This window comes from Myotis davidii, unplaced genomic scaffold (assembly GCF_000327345.1).
Source record: "Myotis davidii unplaced genomic scaffold, ASM32734v1 scaffold1453, whole genome shotgun sequence".
NCBI classification, from domain to species: Eukaryota; Metazoa; Chordata; class Mammalia; order Chiroptera; family Vespertilionidae; genus Myotis; species Myotis davidii.
The window spans coordinates 266,163-285,162 of record NW_006284441.1 but is presented as its reverse complement, the minus strand read 5'-3'; the positions used below and the strand labels follow the sequence as shown (position 1 = coordinate 285,162).

Sequence of the window (19,000 nt, the reverse complement as noted above, 5' to 3'; positions counted from 1 at the left end):
GGCTCGGGAGTTTGTGCCCTGCGTGGGGCGTGTTCTGCGACTGTTCCTTAAAAACGGGGCCTGGGCCCTGTCCGGCGTGCAGGAGGCAGCCGGTCCGTGATTCCCTCTCATCATGGATGCTCGTATCTCTCCCTCTCCCTTCCTCTCTGAAAGCAACAAAAGTATATTTAAGAAAACCCCAAACAAACGAACAAAAAAGCAGGGTGTGCCTCACCACGGGCAGAGGCAGGAGGAAGCGCCAGCCCCTGGGAAAGGGGGACAGTGGTGCCCGTTCAGGGAGCCTTGGGGATTTGCCGGTGGGAAGCCAGGGTTGTTAACTGATGGATTTGTTTTAGATTTCCATTGAAATGACCTGAAACAGCAAGCTCAGTGACGCTTATTGCTTTTCGCTGTCCTATCGTGTTTGAATTTCACAAGTTACGCATCATCGTTCCAGGGAGCGGAACTCGGCCGCAGTTTTCTTGTACGGACTTTAGACCAAGGAATGAGAACTTATACAAGAAGCCCTTAGCTTTGACCACAGAAATATAAAGACCCTTAACTCACGAACTTTTTTAGTTTTTTTCCTGCTAAAGATAGTGACTACTACACTGAAACAAATAAATTAGCTATGAAAGTCCAGTCACTTAGAAAACAACGTACTTGTAGGCACCATGTGTTTTCAGACCGCCTGGCCTTTCTCACTTTATTGAGTGCAGACCAGAGGCTGGTGGCCGCCTGGACACCCCGCACCCAGGTTCCCCTTGGCAGCAGCCCCGAGGAGCACACTGAACCTGGCTGCCCACACGTGTGAGGCGCAGCCTTGGGAAAGCAGACCCGCTTGCCACCGGACGTCACTGTACCGTTGGCGAAAGCCCATCTGTCTTTGACGTTGAAGTCATTAGAAAAGAGCCTGCTATGGTTCTCAGTTGGAAACGTTGATAAAATTCTTAACAGAATGTCTCTGCCAAAACACGAGCATGTACATGCAGCTGCAGGCTCCAGGGGCTGCTCTGCTTGTCCGTGAGCTGCTTCAGTCATGAAATGATCTTCTCTCAATACCTTGTGTTTTCCCTGGAGATCTGTTCTGACCTTCAAAAGGCTAATTTCTGGGCTGCTGCAGCTTAACAGAAGGTGTTTTAATCTCTTAAGTCTCCTGTTTTAGATGCTGTAGTGTTTTCTTCCACGTTTTGTGTTTTCTTAAGGCTCTGCTTTGCGGGATCAAGCCTCTCGGCTGGGGGTTCCAGTGGCAGTGCTGTCCAGCCACACGGTGGCCTCCAGCTTTGTGCAGATCTGTGAGGCGCACGCGGAGCCCTCACGTGGGGTGCTGCTAGACCCAGAGCAAAGAGTAAGGCACAGCACGATGTGGTAACTGCTGCTCTTATTTAAGCTATTGGGGGAAATGGGATGTTTCTTTAATATTGCTTCAGGTATTTGCCCATTTTTTAAAAAAGGCTTAACCTCTCTTTTCAGAAGAAACTGTCTTCCTTGTTAGAGATCACTGGGCATTTATTAGCACACAGTATGTTCTCCCGTCTCGCCTTCTGTCAAGAATTGTGGAAAGTACAGGTAAACCTGAGACTGTAATCCTGACTCCAGGGTTTTTCCAAGCAGTGTCCTGTTGTTTGGGGGGAAGCCCACAGGACCCCTGCGCTGCTTCTGGAATCTCACCAAGCATCTCAGTTGCAGAGAGTAGGGAAAAGTGTTCAGTAAATGCCGCTGGATGGGAAGGAGGTACCCGCAAACACTGTGCAACTGTTCACGGGGTACAGAGAAGTGGGGCGACTGTATCTGGATGGTTGGCGAAGGCTTCCTAGGAGTGCTGGGAGGTGCAGGAAGTGTAGGAGGAGTGTGGTTTCTGGGAGACGGATGTGATTGGAGCAGGGTGACTGAGGGATGGTGTGTGTCTGTGCTGCAGGAGGGAGGGCCTCCCTGGGAGAGGACAGAAGAGAGAGGTGGCCAGATCACAAAGGGCTGTGCTATGTCCAAGAGTGAACTTTATCCTCAAGGCTGTGAGGAGCCACGAAGGCTTTAAAAAGATATTGGCATGTTCATTTATATTTTGGAATCTTGGGTAGGCCACAGTGGAGAAAGGTCTAGAAGTGGGTCAAGCTAGAGATGGGCAGGGTCCTATCTGAGCCTGCAGGACGAGTGGTGAGGACGGGCAGGAGGAGGGGAAAGATGGTAGTGGGCGTGTCTGAGGCTTGGTGAGTGTTAAAACTAGTGGATAAAATAGTTCAGTCTATGCTGTTATTCCACTTGGATTTTATTAGCACCACACTCTAACCAACTGAGCTAACCGGCCAACGGGCTTCCACTTGGATTTTAAATAGAGCGTGGTGGTTAAGAACACAGACTGAACATTCTGTATGAAAATGCATCCTGAAGGACTCACAATGCTGTTATTTTTTTCAGGATTCTTTGTTGTTGGAAGCTGTGTGGCAGCTTCAAATACAAAACATTGTGAGCCTCCAGGAGCTACTGGAAAGGTAGTGATAATATAATGTTGCCTTAAGACTATGTGATTTACATTGTAACCTAGTCTTGTATGTCTCATGTATCAGAGCCAAAAATTGCCTGGAGAAACTATTACAGCTGACCTTTGAAGAACATGGGTTTGAACTGCGCAGGCCTACTGACACACGATTTTTTCCCCCCGTACAAACAGTTGGCCCTCTGTATTCATGGGTTTTGCATCTTCAGATTCAACCAACTGAGAGGTTTAAAACCAGTCGTTTTGGTCTGTAGTTGGGAGTCTGCTGATGCAGAGGGTCAGCTGTATGTGCTGTGCTGCCATTTTACAGACTGGACTTGAGCATCCGCAGATTTTGGTGTTGATGGGGGTCCTGGAGCCAGTCCCCAGCACATACTGAGGGGTGACGACTATATTAAACTTGGGGGATCAAGTTATCTACAGATTTTTGACCCCTGTTTTGTTCAGGGGTCAACTGTAATTTATTATTTAAAGAGAACTTTATTTTTTAATTGAAGTCTCATCGTGCACAGGCTTGGTAATGCTTTCTTTGCAGAAGATGTATTATGTGATAAAATATTTTAAAAACTAAAAAGATGTTCAGGTAAATATGGTTAATATATATGCGTGCAAGTGCTTTTATTTCCTCCTGAAATCCCACCAACCCTCAGAAAGGGGATTTTGTAAAAAGGTGCAACCCATGAAGAGGAGAGGGTGTGGGAGAGGGCATATTAGTAGCAGAACAGAGTTTGGAAGCAGGAGGCAGATGGACCTGTGAGAGACAACTGAGCACACTTGAGATGGCTTGTGCAAACCAGCAGTGTGGAAAGAAGTAGGGACCAGTCCCGTGTCTTCTTTCTCCCCAGAAGACTCAGGATTGGTGGACCCAGTGCCTCTGGATCTAGGGGAGAGGAAGAGAGACTGTGATTGAAAGCAGGTGCCAGAAGCACTGGGAAGCTCAGATGGCAGCTTCCTGCTGTAGGCAGCCAGGCAGTTGCTCCTCCCCTAGCCGAGCAGGAGGCCAGGGGTCTGCATGTTTGTTCTCTGCTCAAGAAAAACGGCACCTTGTTTGGGGGATTGCCAGGCAGAGGTGAAAATGCCATATTAAAACACTGGTGGTGGTACATGTGGCCCACATCTGTATTTTTTTAAAATATATTTTTATTGATTTCAGAGAGGAAGGGAGAGTTGAGAGAGAGAAACATCAATGATGAGAGAATCATAGATCGGCTGCCTCCTGCACGCCCCCTACTGGGGATCGAGCCCACAACCTGGGCATGTGCCCTTGACCATAATCAAACCCGGGACCCTTTTGTCTGCAGGCTGACGTTCTTTCCACTAAGCCAAACCAGCTAGGCCCACATCTGGATTTTTAAGTGGGATCTTTTTGTTGTTGTTAATTCTCACCTAAGGATATTTTTCCATTGATTTTTACAGAGAGTCGAATGGAGAAGGGAGAGACAGAGAGAGAGAAACAGTGATTTAAGTTGGAAATTTATACCAAAAACATTGTTGATGAATCAAAAAAGGAAAAAAAAGAAATTATAAAAGGACTGGAGGGAATCCTGGAAGGATGTTTTTGTAATCTTGAAGTGGGGAAGGCCTGACTGCTCTAATTAAAAGTAGACAAAGGATTTCAGTTGCCAGTTCCCCATAGAAGATGTACAGGTGGCCAAGCACATAAACATTGTTATCAGGGAGATGACATGTGATAGCGGGGCAGGTGAGGGCTCTCCCATCAGGGCTTTGCAGACCACATGGATTCTCACACAGATTGTGCTGCATGGCCGATCCCTTGATGACACCCTACAGCCTGTAATTGCTGCTGTTGTTTTATTTGTATGATTATCTTATTACTGAGCTTCCTTCCCCCCTTTCCCAACAATAGTAAGCTATTCCAAATAAGTATTAGTAAACTACTTGAAGATTATTATTTTTGATGTTAGTAGCAGGTGTCCCTAACTTCTTGGTGCTGAAGGCTCAGGTGGTTGCTAGCTTATTCTCAGTGGCCTAAGCTGCTGAGTAAAATGAGTGAGAAGAAAATGGCCTGGTGGCTGTGGAGCAGGGGTTCACGTATGCTGTCTGCTTGTCCCCAGCCACTCGGACATGCAGGCGGTGGTGGCGTGGCTCTTCAGGAACCTGCGCTGTCTGTGTGAGCAGACAGAAGACACCTGTCAGCACGTCGACACCACCAGGGCTATACTCTCTGGTAAGTTCATCACAGGCAGGTTCTTGGGGTGGGGGAATTCATTTAGGTCAGTTTTCTGCTATGAAGATCTGTGGGATGCAGAAAAGGCCCTTACACCCACGGTGTGGAAATCTAGCATGAAGTCATCTTGGGCCGTACCTGTTGCATTTAACTTGAATTGTGTGGCGATTTTGGTAAGTCAGCCTGTTGACCCATGATGTTATGGGGCCTGTAGCTAGTGTGTTAAGTTAAATATTTGTGGCTTATGACCTGCTGAATGAGGAGGGACAAGCCCTCACGTGGGGTTGGCAGGGAATCTCCCTCAGCATCCCAGTTGGAGGAGGGCTATGCTCATTGAAGCTCGGTTTCACCCCCACAGAGAACGTGCTGTAGGAAACAACAGGGTAGGAGCACCGATTACAAGGTGATTAGGGATGGGGCCACTAACTTTTTGTGGGCTTAATTATAATTTATTTTAAAATGCGCAGGAAAGGCCAAGTGGGAACTTGGGGTGGGAATCCTTATCTAGGTCCAAACGGGCATGAGCTGGTCACCCATGTGTTCCTGGGCATCTCTCCCTTGGAGTGGGCCCTCTCCTGCTGCTCTGGGAGCCAGTCATCTCCGAGGAGTGAAATCTACACACATGATTTCCTACAACTCTCTCCGATTCCTGAATCCTTAATCTGGCCCCAGACAGTTTAAGTTTAAATTGAAGATTAGGTAGAAAATCTTTCATTTTAGCCCTCTCGACTCTAACCTTTCCAGAAGATTTGAGTCCCCTTCCTGCCTCATTCTCCAGAATGTAATGCTTCTGGGGTCTTCTGTAAAGGTTCTTGTGTTAGTATAAGGGATGGGCTGAAAGTCCCCAAGAAACCCTTGGAAGCTACTTTAGGAGAAAATCCCTTACATATAAACTCGATTCATTATAAGTACAGTTGACCCTTGAATAACATGGAGGTTAGGTGCACCAATGCCTCACCCATCGGAAATCTGAAAACTTAGGTTGGCCCTGTGCATATGTGGGTTCCCAGGCTCGGATTTGATCTGAGGTAGGTTGACTGGATGCTGACTGTATGTTTATTGAAAAAAATGGTGGATAAGTGAACCAGCACAGTGCAAACCTGTGTTGCTCAAGGGTCAGCTGTGTTTTCCTTTTGAACCAAATGGCAAGGAGAGAGTCTAGTTCGGTCAGAGCTTTAGCTTGGGTCTGGTGAATACTATGTGTGGCGTCTGGTGGGTAGTGACCTGCAGGGCTCCCAGGGCCAGGAGCAAGGGTGTCCTCACAGCTACCTGAGGGTCTGCCCTCCTAGCCCCTGAGGAGGGTGATCTTGTGTAACTCCTGGCCTCCTGGCTGCTCGGGGACTGCAGTGTATGTAAATACTTTGCTTTTGTGGTTTTCAGATTTTGTGCAAATGTTTGTTTTGAGGGGATTTCAGAAAATCTCAGGTCCGAGAAGAAATGTGGAGGCTGAACAGATGCCCCAGGTAGGAGGAAAAACAAAGGTGAAGCATTATAGGATTGTTGAATAAGCCCCCCTACACCTCCACCCACCATGGGGTCCTTCCTAGGACATCCCTGGACCAGTGGCTGACCTTGCTGTGCTCATGAGTTGCCCCCATACTGTCCCTCCCTCATCCAGTAGGTGTGGGAAGTGGGAACAGGTTGTCATTTCCCCGTGTCTTCTGGTTCCCAAAGTGCTCGGGGGCAAAGGTCTTCATGGCCCGGAATGCAGCCTGTGCTTTCAGAGGAGGGGAGGGGCCACTCTCCCGGCTCCAGTCCAGACAGTATCAGCAGGACTCTGCACGGGCAGCACCTGGGTGGTACAGACATGGGAATCGGGGCTGGGCCCAGCGGGATGTGACCAGGGCCTGGGCATTCTGGGGCATCACAACAGATACTTCCACAAAGTCTGCCTTTCACTCTTCTAGTCTCCTCAGTGTGTTCCTCTTTGAAAAGTCAGTTTTGTATTTGACTCCAGAGTGACAACTACCTTTCTTGTGTGGTTCACGGATATGACTGAGTCACGGTAACTCCGTTTGTGTTCACAGATTGCTGTGGCCGTGTTGCAGAGAATGCTGCTCTGTGAGTGCACTGCTCTGTGCCCCAGACTGTAAAGGACTCAGTTTGTTTACCAGGAATTTTCTCAGTTTCTGCCTTTCGGTTTCAAGTATTTTACCCATTTGTATATATCTCCCTGTGGAGTCCTTGTACCAGAAAATCCCTTTTTGGTTGTACTTGGGTATAAACTTAGCCTTCACTTTTTCTCCTGGCTCAGTTCCTCCAGAGCTGTTGACTGATTATGTTTAACGGTGAATTTGGGGACGTTTCATTGTCTACTATACATATTCGGATTGGTTTTAAAGGCTTCACTGAGACATTTGGAACCCTAAAGGCCTTGTGCCCTCTGGGGGTTTAGGTGGCTTGGGAGGTCTGTAACTTGGCAGTGAGGGGCTCTTACCAAGGATGAAATACCTGCCTTGTCTAGAAACACTTAGTCAGGGGTTGTTTTTAATGGACTGTGATGATGTGCTGTCTGTTTTCTGCTCCCATGTTCTGGCATCAGTTGCACTTGAAACCTTGGCTGCTGGCGTGCAGGAGGAGTCCTCAGCGCACAAGGCCGTGAGGTGCTGGTACGTTCCTGGGGGATCTTGGGGGCGGTGCTCACTAGGTTAGAGGCCCCAGGTATTTTAGACACTCTAACTACCAACAGGTGACTCCTGGGCTCACTCCTGCCATCGTGTCAGTGTCAGGAGAGATGACAGCTGGGAAGCACCGAAACCCCCTGGTGTGCCTGCTTTCTCTGAGATGAGGCAGGAGGCTAGGCACTCCCTCTCTGGGCCCCTCATTCCTCCAGGCCCAGACTCCTGCTGGTTGTGGTGCGCCCCTCTTCCCACCAGAGTGACTGGCTCACTGTCGTGCTCTTCCCCTCGTGTGGCCCTCTCGGCCCCCCGCAGGGCTTTCTGGAGCACACAGCTGGCTCCAGCTCCCGCCGAGCCTACAGTAAGCCTGGCTTTGTCGTGCTGGCTTTCTCTCTCTGTGGCGGGAGCTGCACGTAGACATGCTGGCTTGGACTGGGGTGTCTGCATTCACTTCAGAGTCACATGGGCGAGGCTGACCTTGGAAGTTGGCTCTCTCCTGGGAAACCCAGAGAATTTCTCAGCATCGCTCTACGCTAACGCTTTTGCTCTGGTGCTCCACAAATATTCCATGGTCCTCAACTGTGCTGTATAATTCAGTGCTTTATTTAACACTGTTTGTTCTCTAAATTTTATGCAATTTTGTAGTATGCCTAGATTACTCAAACTCATGTCCCAGGAATCAAATAATGATTGTCAGTGTGTTTGCTTCTTTTTAAATTTTTAAATTAGTTGCCAATACTTACAGTAAAATCAGATATCAAATATTCCCTAACAGTCTGGGTGGCACACTGGGGCCCCTGTGTCCTCCCTCTGCCCGGTGCCCTCGTATTCATGACCCTGGGCAGCACATGTAACTGCTGAACTGCTGGGACATGTAACTGCTGGAACACTTGGTTTTCTCTCATGAGGAATCAGTGGGGCTGACCCTGTCGCACGCCCCACTTCAACCCTGTCACCCTTCATCCCTCCTGCCCTGTCAGTGGTGTCTTGCTCCCTCCGAGGGATGGCTCTTTCTTTCCCGCCTCCTTCCACAGGTCACTGTTGGTTTTAGGGACAGTTGCTGAGTTTGAGCCACCTACATGTGCCAGTCTCTGCGCAAGGCTTGGCACAGCCCTGCTGTCTGGTTCCCACCTCAGACAGGGATTCCGAGGCTTTGTAACCCTGGCACTTTGCTGGGCCCTAGTCCTCCATCGGGCCCAGGCCCCTGATTTCTGGGCCTTCATCACACACACCCCATACTCCACCCCCCGGTTCTGTAGGCCCAGCCCTTGCTGATTTCTGTCTGACCTCCTCCCTCTCCTTGGCTTGTCAGGGATCTTTGTTGCCTGCTTGTGGTTTTCTCTCTCCTTGAAACTATACTTCCCCCTTGTGGAAACTATACTTCCCTGGGTTCCATTTTAAGCCAGTGGCATGGTGGCCTGGCAGAGAGAATTTCAAGGTCACAGGGCAAGCCTGTGAGCCCCTGAACTGGGAGTGGAGGCCTCAGCGTCCAGGTCCGCTTTGCTTGACAGTATGGTGTCTTTTTATTTTTTTTATTCAAAATGTGTTTACTGGGATGGTTTCCCACTCATCTTGATTTGGGGTGCTTTTAGTGCTGCTTCCTTCTGAAGGAGCATCCTTCTGTAAGCCTTGCTGTTCCTCCTGTTGGCTGAAAGAGGACAGTGGAGCCACCAACACACAAAACCACCGTTGTGCCTGGCTGAAGAGGGTGGTGACTGCATAGCCTGCTGGGCATGTTGCATCCATGAAGTAGGAGCTGGGGCTCTGCACCAGGCGCTTCTCGTGCCCCCTCTTCTCTTCTGGAGAGGGTGGAGGAGATCCTTGACGAGAGGCATATTATTGTGGGAGGTTGTCACTGCTGGAAAACGCGGGCATCTCTCTTCTTGAGATCCTCTTTCTGCTCCGTTTGCAGGTTCAGTGGATTCAGTGGACACACATTCCGCAGTATAATTTCAACAGATTCTCCAAAGAGGTTCTCCAGGCACACGCTGACTCAGATACTCACTCACCAGCCGGTGCTGAAAGGTGGGTTTCAGACCCGTTTGTTTGGGGACCGTTGCCTCCCTGGACAGGAGCCTGGGCCCCTGTTAATGCTTCAGACCCTTGAGATCATGAAGGACGTTTTATCATTAACCATCCTTTCCTTTGAAAATAACATTCTCATTAAGAAAATTTACAATTAAAGAAGCATGGAAAGAAAAACTCATCCTTCTCGTCACCAAAGTAGAAGTAGCTTTAACACAAAAATCTCGTTTTTTTCTAAATAGATTTTTGAAGATGCAGTCTTACTTTTAAATTTCAAGGTCCCCCCCCCATATGTCATTAACTTAAGTATTTTTTTATGTAGTTACATGGTTTTCTTAAGTGTTTAATATTCATGTCATCTTTTACTAATGAGTGTCCTTTGGCTGCTGTCACTATCAATGACAAGCGTTCACTCTTAGTGATGGGGCTGAATGCACACCCTGCCCACTGAGCCGGCTCTGTGCTTCGGTACATCCCCAGGAGGGTCCACAGGTGGGATACGGTTGCTCCTGACAGAGGTTGCTGTCCTGCCCCCGAGGACCTGTGTCAGCCCTTCTCATTTCCACAGCATCCTCATTGATCGCGTGTTGGCAGTTAAAGTTTAAAAGCATCCAGACTCAAGTGCAAATGATGGATTAGGGAACAGCAAATATGATATAGGATCACCAGCAGGTATCTGGGCCAAAGAGAGACATTTTATAACCTAGAAATGGTTAACAAGCAGGGAAATGGTGATCTTCACTAATTGAAAAAATGCAAATTAAAACAAGGTAGTTCTTTGACATTGTGGCTTTAAAACCCAGCTCTGATGATTGCTGACGTGATGTTTTTGTCTGTTCTTCCCTGGTGAAGTCTCTGATGCCGTTCAAATGCAAAGGGACTGGAGCTTCGCCAGGACCCACCCTCTGCTCACCGGCCTGTACCGCAGGGTGAGTCACGGGGCAGGACGAGGGCCATAGAGATCTCCCACGGAGCTCTGGAGTTCCAGCCAGTACTGACCACTGCAGCGAGGAGAGACACAGAAGTGTCCCCTTTCAGCCCTGAGTTGTGCCTACAGGAAGTGGGTGGGGTCCGGCTCCTGCCCTCGGTGTTCTGCTCTGACAGCCCAGGCACTTTGTTTCAGCTCTTCGTGCTCCTGAGTCCTGAGGAGCTGCTGGGCCACTTACAAGAAGTTCTGGAGACGCATGAGGTGAACTGGCAGCACGTGCTGCCCTGTGTGTCCACAATGGTGATCTGCTTCCCTGGAGCCCAGCGGCTGGTGACCGGTGCGCTTCGGGGGGCGTTCTGGGTGTGTGTGTGTGTGTGTGTGTGCGTGCGTGCGTGTGTCTGTGTGCAATATGCGCAGTATTGTTGGAAAATAGGAGGATCATGGTGTCCATCTCAGCGAGGATGCCCTGAAGGTGCCCTGCATCCTGTGCACTGTGCCCTCGGGCTCTGCCTGCTGCTCATCAGCCTTACGTAGTTGCTGTTTGGGTTCCTCTTATCAGTTTCCAGTCCCTTGAAATTGGCATTGGGTCTGCAAGTCGTAGGGGAGCACTTACTCCTCAGCAGAACATACGCATTTTATTTCTATGGTTATTCTTGCCTAGATTGGGTAACCTGCTTGCTGGCCCGTGCGTTTGAGAGCTTCGACCTGGACTGCATGGTCACTGTGTTCCTGGTTGTGCGTCAGGCTGCGCTGGAGGGCCCCTCCGTGTTCCCTTCTTATGCAGACTGGTTCCAGGTGTGTTACCTTTGCTGACCTGCTGGTGCTCCCAGTAGGTAGTTGGCATGTCCCCCAACTTGCCGAGGAGAGTCCTTGTTAGGCAGTAAATTGTGCCTCTGATGTTCACAAGACACCATGGTTATGTTTCAGCCCACATTAGCCAAAGCTTCGCCATGACATCCAGGATTGTATGAACCAGCTGGCTCTGTGGTTTCTCTTTCCAGTAGCAGTTTTCTGTTTTTGAGGTGCTGCATTGACAGGTCCCTGCGTGGACAGTAGGGCACGTGCTGTCCGTGCCTCACATCCATCTCCCTCCAGGCCGCCTTTGGGAGCTCGAGGGGCCATCACTGTGGCAGCAAGAAGGCACTGGTCTTCCTCTTCAAGTTCCTGTCTGACCTTGTGCCCTTTGAGGCCCCCCGGTACCTGCAGGTGAGAAGCCGGCTGCCGGCGCCTTTGCTCACATCCTCCTCAGTCCAGGGGTGCCAAGGGTGGTCTTCCTGAGCGGGTGCCGGTTAAACACTGCAAACCCAACAGCTAGGTGTAGGCATGCCCTCAGTGAAAGCGTTGGTGATGGTGAAAGGCCAGAAACCACCCGCTGGCCGGTGGCCATGCAGGGAGCTGTCCCAGGTCTTCCTTGGAGCAGCTCAGAGAGCTGAGACGGGGAGAACTGGAGTGTTGCACCACCCATGTTTTATATTCAAGAGCGATACGTTTCTATGTTGGAGGAGAAGAACCTGGAAGGACACACCCCAAACTGCCAGGGTCATTACCTCTGGGCGTGGGAAACCATAGTTTTTATAACCGGTCTGTATCAATCTCATGATTAAAGTGTTTATTTCTGTAAGCCTTTTATTTAATTAGATAACGATACCCAGCATTTGTTTTGGGGGTTGGGCACCTAGAAACTCTCACATTTCATAGAATCCAGGTGAGAGAATAGGTGGAGGAATAGATGAAGCCGTGTACCCACACAGGGTGAAGCCCAGAGCACTGCTCATGCCTCTGGGGCCGCCCCTGCCCGTCTGAATGCTTGACCCCTGGCTTTTGAGGTGGAAAGTGCCTGGTGATTAGCAGCTTGAACACCGGCGGCGGCAGGGGTGCCTTCCATCTGAGGAGAGGTGTGCAGAGAGCCCGGGTCCTCCCGCAGGACTCTGGCCACCCACTTCTGAAGGCGCACCTTCGGGAGCACGTGGAAACCCTCACCAGGATTCCATTCCATTCTGTCCGTGTCTCCCCCAGCTTCTGCCCTCATGGTAATTCTCTGACTGTCCCGTCTTGAACGTCAGGAACAGCTGCAAGCTGATGTCCTGTTGTGTCGTCTGCTGCAGGTGCATATTCTCCACCCGCCCCTGGTCCCCAGCAAGTACTGCTCCCTCCTCACAGACTACATCTCGCTGGCCAAGACACGGCTGGCCGACCTGAAGGCAAGTCCTGGCCTCCCCTCTTCCCTCCTCCCCTCGACCTCCAGCTGCCCACACCTATCTGGTCCTCAGCGTCCTCGCTCCTGTCTTCTTTGCAGGTTTCTGTGGAGAACATGGGGCTCTATGAGGATTTGTCTACAGCCAGGGACGTCACAGAGGTAACTCACCTTGGTGCTGCTGCCTCGGGGTGTGCCCCCCGCCCCCCGTCCCTCCCGTCCCTCCCGTCCTCCCCCCTGTTCACCAAGCACACTTTTGTTTCCTGTGAGCCTTTGAGCCTTTTCTGTCTGGGACCTGGGGTGCCTGGTGCAGGTGGACCGTGACGGTTGCCCCAAGTGCTTGTTCTGTCACGTCTCTCTGTTGAGAACAGAAGCAGGAGCATCACTGTGTGTGGAAAGGTTGTCTTTTAGGAGATCGCCGTCCACGTGGGCTGAGTGGACAAAGTGTCTGTGAAACTGCAGGGAGGTGTCATGTTTTTCTAGGAATTACAGAAAAAGAGGTTAACTGCATGTATGTAAAACACATGTCAGGTGTCCATGTGGTATGCTTATCTTTTTTAAGACCATTTTACTTAAAAGTTGTGAGTTGCCGGAGAACTGTACAGATGCTGTTAAAGTGAATATTATGAAACACTTAATTCCTTTTTCTGTTTAAGATTTACTGCTGTCCTTTAAGAAAAGTATCAAACTTAATCTCTGCTCCTTCTCACCTGAAAACGTTTAGTTCATTGGTTCTCAACCTTCTGGCCCTTTAAATACAGTTCCTCATGTTGTGACCGCCAACCATACAATTATTTTCGTTGCTACTTCATAACTATAATGTTGCTACTGTGATGAATCGTCATGTAAATACCTGATATGCAGGACGGTCTTAGGCGACCCCTGTGAAAGGGTCGTTCGACTGCCAAAGGGGTCGCGGCCCACAGGTTGAGGATCGCTGGTTTAGTTGGAGCCCTTGGCTGTCCTATAGGGCAGCAGAGAGGATGGTGGAAAGGAGCCGGGAGGGTGGCAGTAGCTTCCCACAGGGGCCCGGTGTTCTTACTGGCTGCTCATTGGTCTGACTTGCTGAGGGCAGAGAGAAAGCCACTATGCCTTTTTGTGGTTCTGAATTCCCAGTGTGCCACGCGTCGACTCCGCGCCTTTTAGCTCAAATGACAAGCCTTCTCTTAAGCCTCCTGTTCTTTTCCTTCCTCCCTCCACGGAGTCAGCCCCACAGCCAGGCATCCCAGGATGTGGAGAAGGCACTCCAGGTGTTTGAACACACAGGGAAAATTCCCGTTGCCGTCATGGAGGCCAGGTAGGTCATGCTGGGGCTGTCCCTCATCTGTGCTCAGAGCCATGAGCAGCAGGGAGGGCGTGTTTGTGGGGAGACCCAGGAGTCAATGCAAATGTCCCAGCGATGGTCTTGCAGCTGGCGGGTGCGGGGTCCTTGACGTGACATGCGCTTTCTTTAGAAAAGCACAGGGCACCCCCAAAACAGCCAACAGGTGGGACTGAGTGGAACCCACACTGTTCAGAGGGATGATGGTTTTTATTAATACTTCATTGCTGTGAAGCTAGTATAGGGAGTCAAATACCAAAATTGTGTTGAATTTTATGTGATTCCCCAAACTTGTTAAATTCTGGTTGATACCAGGGTGGGGTAGCTTTGTTAATGTATTGCTTCTGAAAATGTGGTCCCACTTCTGGGATTTCCAGATGAGCTCCAAGGAGAAAGCCCACATTGAACTTGAAGTGACCCTTGTGGCCTTGGATTGACCCAAATCCATGGTCACACCAGGGGGCCAGTGTTATCCAGGTTCCCCAGGGCACAGGTCACCAGCATGACTACCTTTTGCATGAACTGGGACTTTAAAAATGTGATGGAACGTCATGGCCATGAGAGATGGCCCACCGGGTGCCCCTCTGGAAGCTGAGGTTTTGTTGTGTTCACTGAGGCGTCCTGACGCTTCTGTTGTCTGAACCCACTCTTCTGTGTTGCAGCATATTCAGGAGGCCCTACTATGTCTCTCACTTTCTGCCCGCCCTGCTCACGCCTCGAGTGGTCAGTACACATCTTCACGAGCTCGGGACCAAGGTGGCGGAGAGCAAGGCCGTTCCTGTGTGGATCTCACTGGAGTCTCGTGTTTCCTCTCACAGATCCCGAGTGCCCCTGACTCCCGGGTGGCTTTCATCGAGTCCCTGAAGAGGTGCGCAAGGACAATCTGTTTCTAGTAGGGCTTTTGACAATGCGGAGAATTCTGGTTCTTCTGTAGAGATGCTTTATCACATGTATGTCTTACTTATAAAATATTGGCTCAAAAGATTTTTAAAAAATTTCTTTGATTCTGAGTATCGCCACTTAGCATCATTTTTCAATGAATGTGTAGGAGATTGATTGGTCTGGGAATTAGGTAGTGTTATTGATACAAAATCACGAAAGGAGGAAAATTAATGCCAGCTTTTCTTGTATTTGCGTGATATAGCTTAATTTTTTGACATTTATTTCTAGTCTTAAAAAATGTTTTGTCAAAGTTAAATATGGTTTAGAAAAAAGAATTATAGTTCTGAAATTTTTAAGAAAAGCAGCCACCACTCACCCCTCCCTGCCACTTCTTTCTCTCTGGATGCAACTGTTTTCAACTCTTAGCTGATTTTATTTCTCTCCATATCTAAATAGCATTTTTATTTTGCTGCTTATCACTTTTTCTGTTTTAGGAACTGTCAATTGATAATCCACTGTGGAAGAAGTCTTCACCTTTCTTCCATCAATACAATTAGCTGTCCTTCGTATAATAGTTTTAAAAACTCAGTTTTTACTTTCGTTTTTGAAGGCTGTCTGTATAAACACTGTTCAGATTTGACCTTAGGAATCTGGTTGTTTTTCTTTTGTTTTCTCTGGAGTTCATATTTGTCTTTTCCTCATTTTCCTTGTACATATCATGATTCACCTGCAGATTCTGTCAGTTACCTAGAGTCCTCTCATTCAGAGTCGAGTGTCCAACAGTTACATCTGGAGACACCTCTTGCAGAGCCTCCCTCCGACCTGCTCCAGTCTGAACTGTTAGCTTCTGTGCCCCTGAGCACAGCTGTCATCCGTGTCTCCCCTGGACATCACCCAGCTTGTTCTCCAGCTTGTGCTGACCCTCTTCTGTGTCAGATCATCCTCTGGGTTTGCTCCTTTGCTTTGGTGGGACATACCCTGATGATGCATATTTTTATTAAGAAAGGATGGATGGGAGATAAAAAAAAAAAAAGTTTGACACCTTACTGAGCCTTCAAGTTCAACAGATAGTTTGGTTGAGTATAGAAATCTAGGCTGGAGCTTGTTTTCCTTTCAGTCTTAGAAAATATTCCTCCATTGACTTTGAGCCTCTTGTGGTTGAGATGTTATAAACTTATGGTTTCTGGTTCTCTGCCCTGTGTTTCTCTCTCTGGAGGCCTGTAGTCTTATTTTTCCTCTGTGTTCTGAAACTTCATAGTAATGTGGATTGCTGTGGGTCTGATTTCATTTCTTGACCGGGCAGATGGTGGGCCTTTAAATCTGGAAATCCATGTCCTTCAGTGCTAAGAAATTTTGTCTATTTTAAAAACTTTTGTTATGAGAAATTTAAGACAGAAAACTACATATAAGAGTAAGTATAACCCAGCTTTCATAGTTATCAACAAATGGCCAGTCTTGTTTCATGTGTAGCCCTCAATTCACCTACTTACCCACCCTTCTGGGTTATTTTGGAGCAAATCCAGACTATTGTTCCACCTTAGCTTATTTCATTGCAGGCTTGCTGCCCTCGGCGTGGTTTTTTGGAGCCTTTGATTTTCAGATATTAGAGTTCTTGGATTGTTTTCTGATGTTTTTTTCTCTTCTGACATATTTTACATGTCTGGTGTTTGGGGATTTTTTCCCCCTCTTCTTTCTTCAGTTTACCTGCCTGTCCTTTAGTGAGTTTCACTTCTGCCACTAGACGCTCTTTTTATGGCAATCTGTTCTTACTGAGCATCTGCAGTGTTTGCCTTCCCTCTCAGAGTAGTCATGATAGTGGTGCCTGAGGGTTTTCTGTGAATTTCTCCATTTTCTTTTGTTTGCATTGATTCCCACTTTTTAAAAAGTACTTCTATTGATTTTTTAGGGAGGAAGGGAGAGGGGTAGATGGAAACATTGATTGGCTACCTCCTGCGTGCCCCCTACTGGGGATCGAGCCCAAAACCTATGCATGTGCCCTGACCAGGAATTGAACCAGTGACCTTTGGTTCCTGGGTCAGTGCTCAACCACCGAGCCACACCAGCCAGGCTGGTTTCTATTTCTTAAGCTAAAAGCTTTCCACTTCCCAATTGGTCGGTGGTCCCCTGGGTTCCTACTTTCCAAGCTGTGTTCCCTGCCTCACTTCAGGTCCCCTGACGGGACCTCACTCTGGAGCTCAGCTGTGTCCTCCTCCTGTTTGTATCATCATGGTTTGCAGCACTGGAAGGTCAGATGCCCTCATGGCTCATGTGGAGGCTTCTTGTGCTGCAGGCCATGCCAATGTCCACGCATCCCATACCTGAGCTGCCCCTTGTGGCTCCTCTGAGGGTGACTCCGTGGCTCCTGTCCTTGGGCTTGTCACTGTGCCCTGAAACAGTGCCAGCCGTGCTTTGTAAACGCCCCTGTCCTTACCAAGGACCTACTCTATAATTCTTTGTATTTTTAATCACATTTGGGTGTTTTTGTTAGTATTAATTAAAGTAGTATAAGTTCCCTTTAAAATTTGTAAGTTTCTGAAACTTGAATGAGAGAAGTAAAAAACATGTATAATCTCTGTGCCCAGTGAAACCACTGCTGGCAGATGGGAACACACTGCATCGTGCACCAGTGAGGGCGTGATGCAGAGTTGGTTTCTGAACGGGTCATAATGTACAGTGTTGTGTAATTACATTTACTCCGTCACATACTTTTGTTTTATTAAAGTTTTTGGAATTGTAAGCTTGAGAATTAGCTTGAGTTATAGTTGACCTGATTTTAACGTTTTGTTCTGATCCAGAGCAGATAAAATCCCCTCGTCTCTGTATGCCACCTACCGCCAAGCCTGCTCTGCTGCTGGAGAGAAGAAACCGACAAGTAAGGGTTCTTGGCCATGAGCTGTGGGAGTGGCGCCTTGGTCAGTGCTGTCTGGTTAGGTCGCGCTGGGTCTGGCCAGGGCTCTGGGTTCAGAGACTGCCCACCACTAGCCCCAGTCATGGACCAGGATGTGATGCTGTCAGCTCACAGGCTCTGAGCCTGGAGATGCTGATGTACCTGAAATAGCACGCTCTTAAAGCAGTGCATGCGCACAACATCTGCTCTGCTGTTTGTAGCCCCCCTGAGGGTGATGGGGCTTCTGCTTGCCTGTCCTGGGTTCAAGCTTTAAATTCGGGTGACCTCTCAGACTCAGCAGCCGGGCTCCAGGACTGTCTCGTTTCTGAAGCCTGTTGTAGGGCTGGTCTGTGGACAGCTTTCTGACTGACCATTTGGATGGCGGTTAAGTTCTGTGGTGGATTGGCGGTGGGGAGGGTCTTTCTGCTTCTGGGGAACAGTGACATGGACCTAGGTCACATCTGAAAGGATGTAGAGGTGGGACGGCCGTGCTGGGAGCAGCTGGGCAGACTCGGTGTGTTCCTGCCCAGCCTACCGGGCCACTAATAAGGCGGCTGACTGTCAGGCTGTTTTCTCAGCAATGTCATTGGACGGGGCAGGAGCTACGCTGATGAAGCAGCTTGTGTTTGCTGGTTTCACCTCCGCAGCCAGAAACCCCTTTCACTAGCCTGGATAACTTATAACAGATGGAGACCCAGCCCCTGAGCGGGCAAAGAATAAAGGTCCCAGAGCTCACTGCTGTTAGGGCCAGTGAGTCGGCAGCTCTGCGGGGGTGCCATGTGTGGCGCTGGTCCTCCTCGCCCAGCCCCAGGTCCCACTTTTGGGGGCTTTCAGAGCGTCTTCTGCTGTAGAACTTGATGCAATGGACTCATCAGTAGAAGCCTCAGGCTCTGACTCCTGGTGTCACCAGAGACCTGTGAGGCTTGTTGCACATAGTGTCTTCTCCAGTGATACCAGAAATGAACTGATTTTGCTTTTAAAACACCGGTTCTGTCTTTTTTCTTTATTTTTTTTTAACATCCTATGATAAACAACTTAGAAGTTTGAAAAACATGGAATAAGTCATTCATGAGTGCCTCCTTTGCTGTGCTTCTTACCTTTTTCTTTCTTCCTTTTTTTTAGAGAGAGAGAGAAGGGAAGGGAGAGGGATAGAGAGATAGGAACATCAATCGACTATCTCCTGCATGCCCCCTACTGAGCATTGCGCCCACAGCCTGAGCATATGTCCTGACCAGGAATTGAACCAGTGACTTCTTGGTTCATGGGTCAATGCTCAACCACTGAGCCACACTGGCTGGGCCTCATCTGTTTTCATGAGGCACATGCTTTCCACACTTGTGGCAATGGGGCGGGCAGGCCATGCTTGTTCTCCAGCTTGTTTATGAATGTTTTGATTTTTGATGTGACAGCATCCAGCCTCAGGAGGGTTTCGTTTCCTCCCGTTGTGGGCAGAGAACCCATGGGAATGAGCAGGTCCATATTCA

The 19,000-nt window shown here is 48.9% G+C and overlaps 1 protein-coding gene across 1 annotated transcript in view; it reads left to right on the top strand.

The window, feature by feature from the left end:
* The first annotated feature begins 959 nt into the window (after positions 1-959).
* FANCA (Fanconi anemia complementation group A) overlaps positions 960-19,000 on the top strand; it is a 37,070-nt gene continuing 19,029 nt past the window's right edge. The window contains exons 1-19 of the mRNA XM_006754846.2: positions 960-1,002; positions 1,185-1,327; positions 1,453-1,548; positions 2,395-2,468; positions 4,549-4,661; positions 6,042-6,124; positions 6,689-6,722; positions 7,204-7,270; positions 9,192-9,304; positions 10,157-10,233; positions 10,428-10,569; positions 10,894-11,027; positions 11,328-11,438; positions 12,338-12,433; positions 12,529-12,588; positions 13,635-13,723; positions 14,410-14,470; positions 14,566-14,615; positions 17,425-17,501. Coding sequence (XP_006754909.1) covers positions 960-1,002; positions 1,185-1,327; positions 1,453-1,548; positions 2,395-2,468; positions 4,549-4,661; positions 6,042-6,124; positions 6,689-6,722; positions 7,204-7,270; positions 9,192-9,304; positions 10,157-10,233; positions 10,428-10,569; positions 10,894-11,027; positions 11,328-11,438; positions 12,338-12,433; positions 12,529-12,588; positions 13,635-13,723; positions 14,410-14,470; positions 14,566-14,615; positions 17,425-17,501 — 1,663 coding nt within the window. The remainder of the gene's footprint in view (positions 1,003-1,184; positions 1,328-1,452; positions 1,549-2,394; positions 2,469-4,548; positions 4,662-6,041; positions 6,125-6,688; positions 6,723-7,203; positions 7,271-9,191; positions 9,305-10,156; positions 10,234-10,427; positions 10,570-10,893; positions 11,028-11,327; positions 11,439-12,337; positions 12,434-12,528; positions 12,589-13,634; positions 13,724-14,409; positions 14,471-14,565; positions 14,616-17,424; positions 17,502-19,000) is intronic.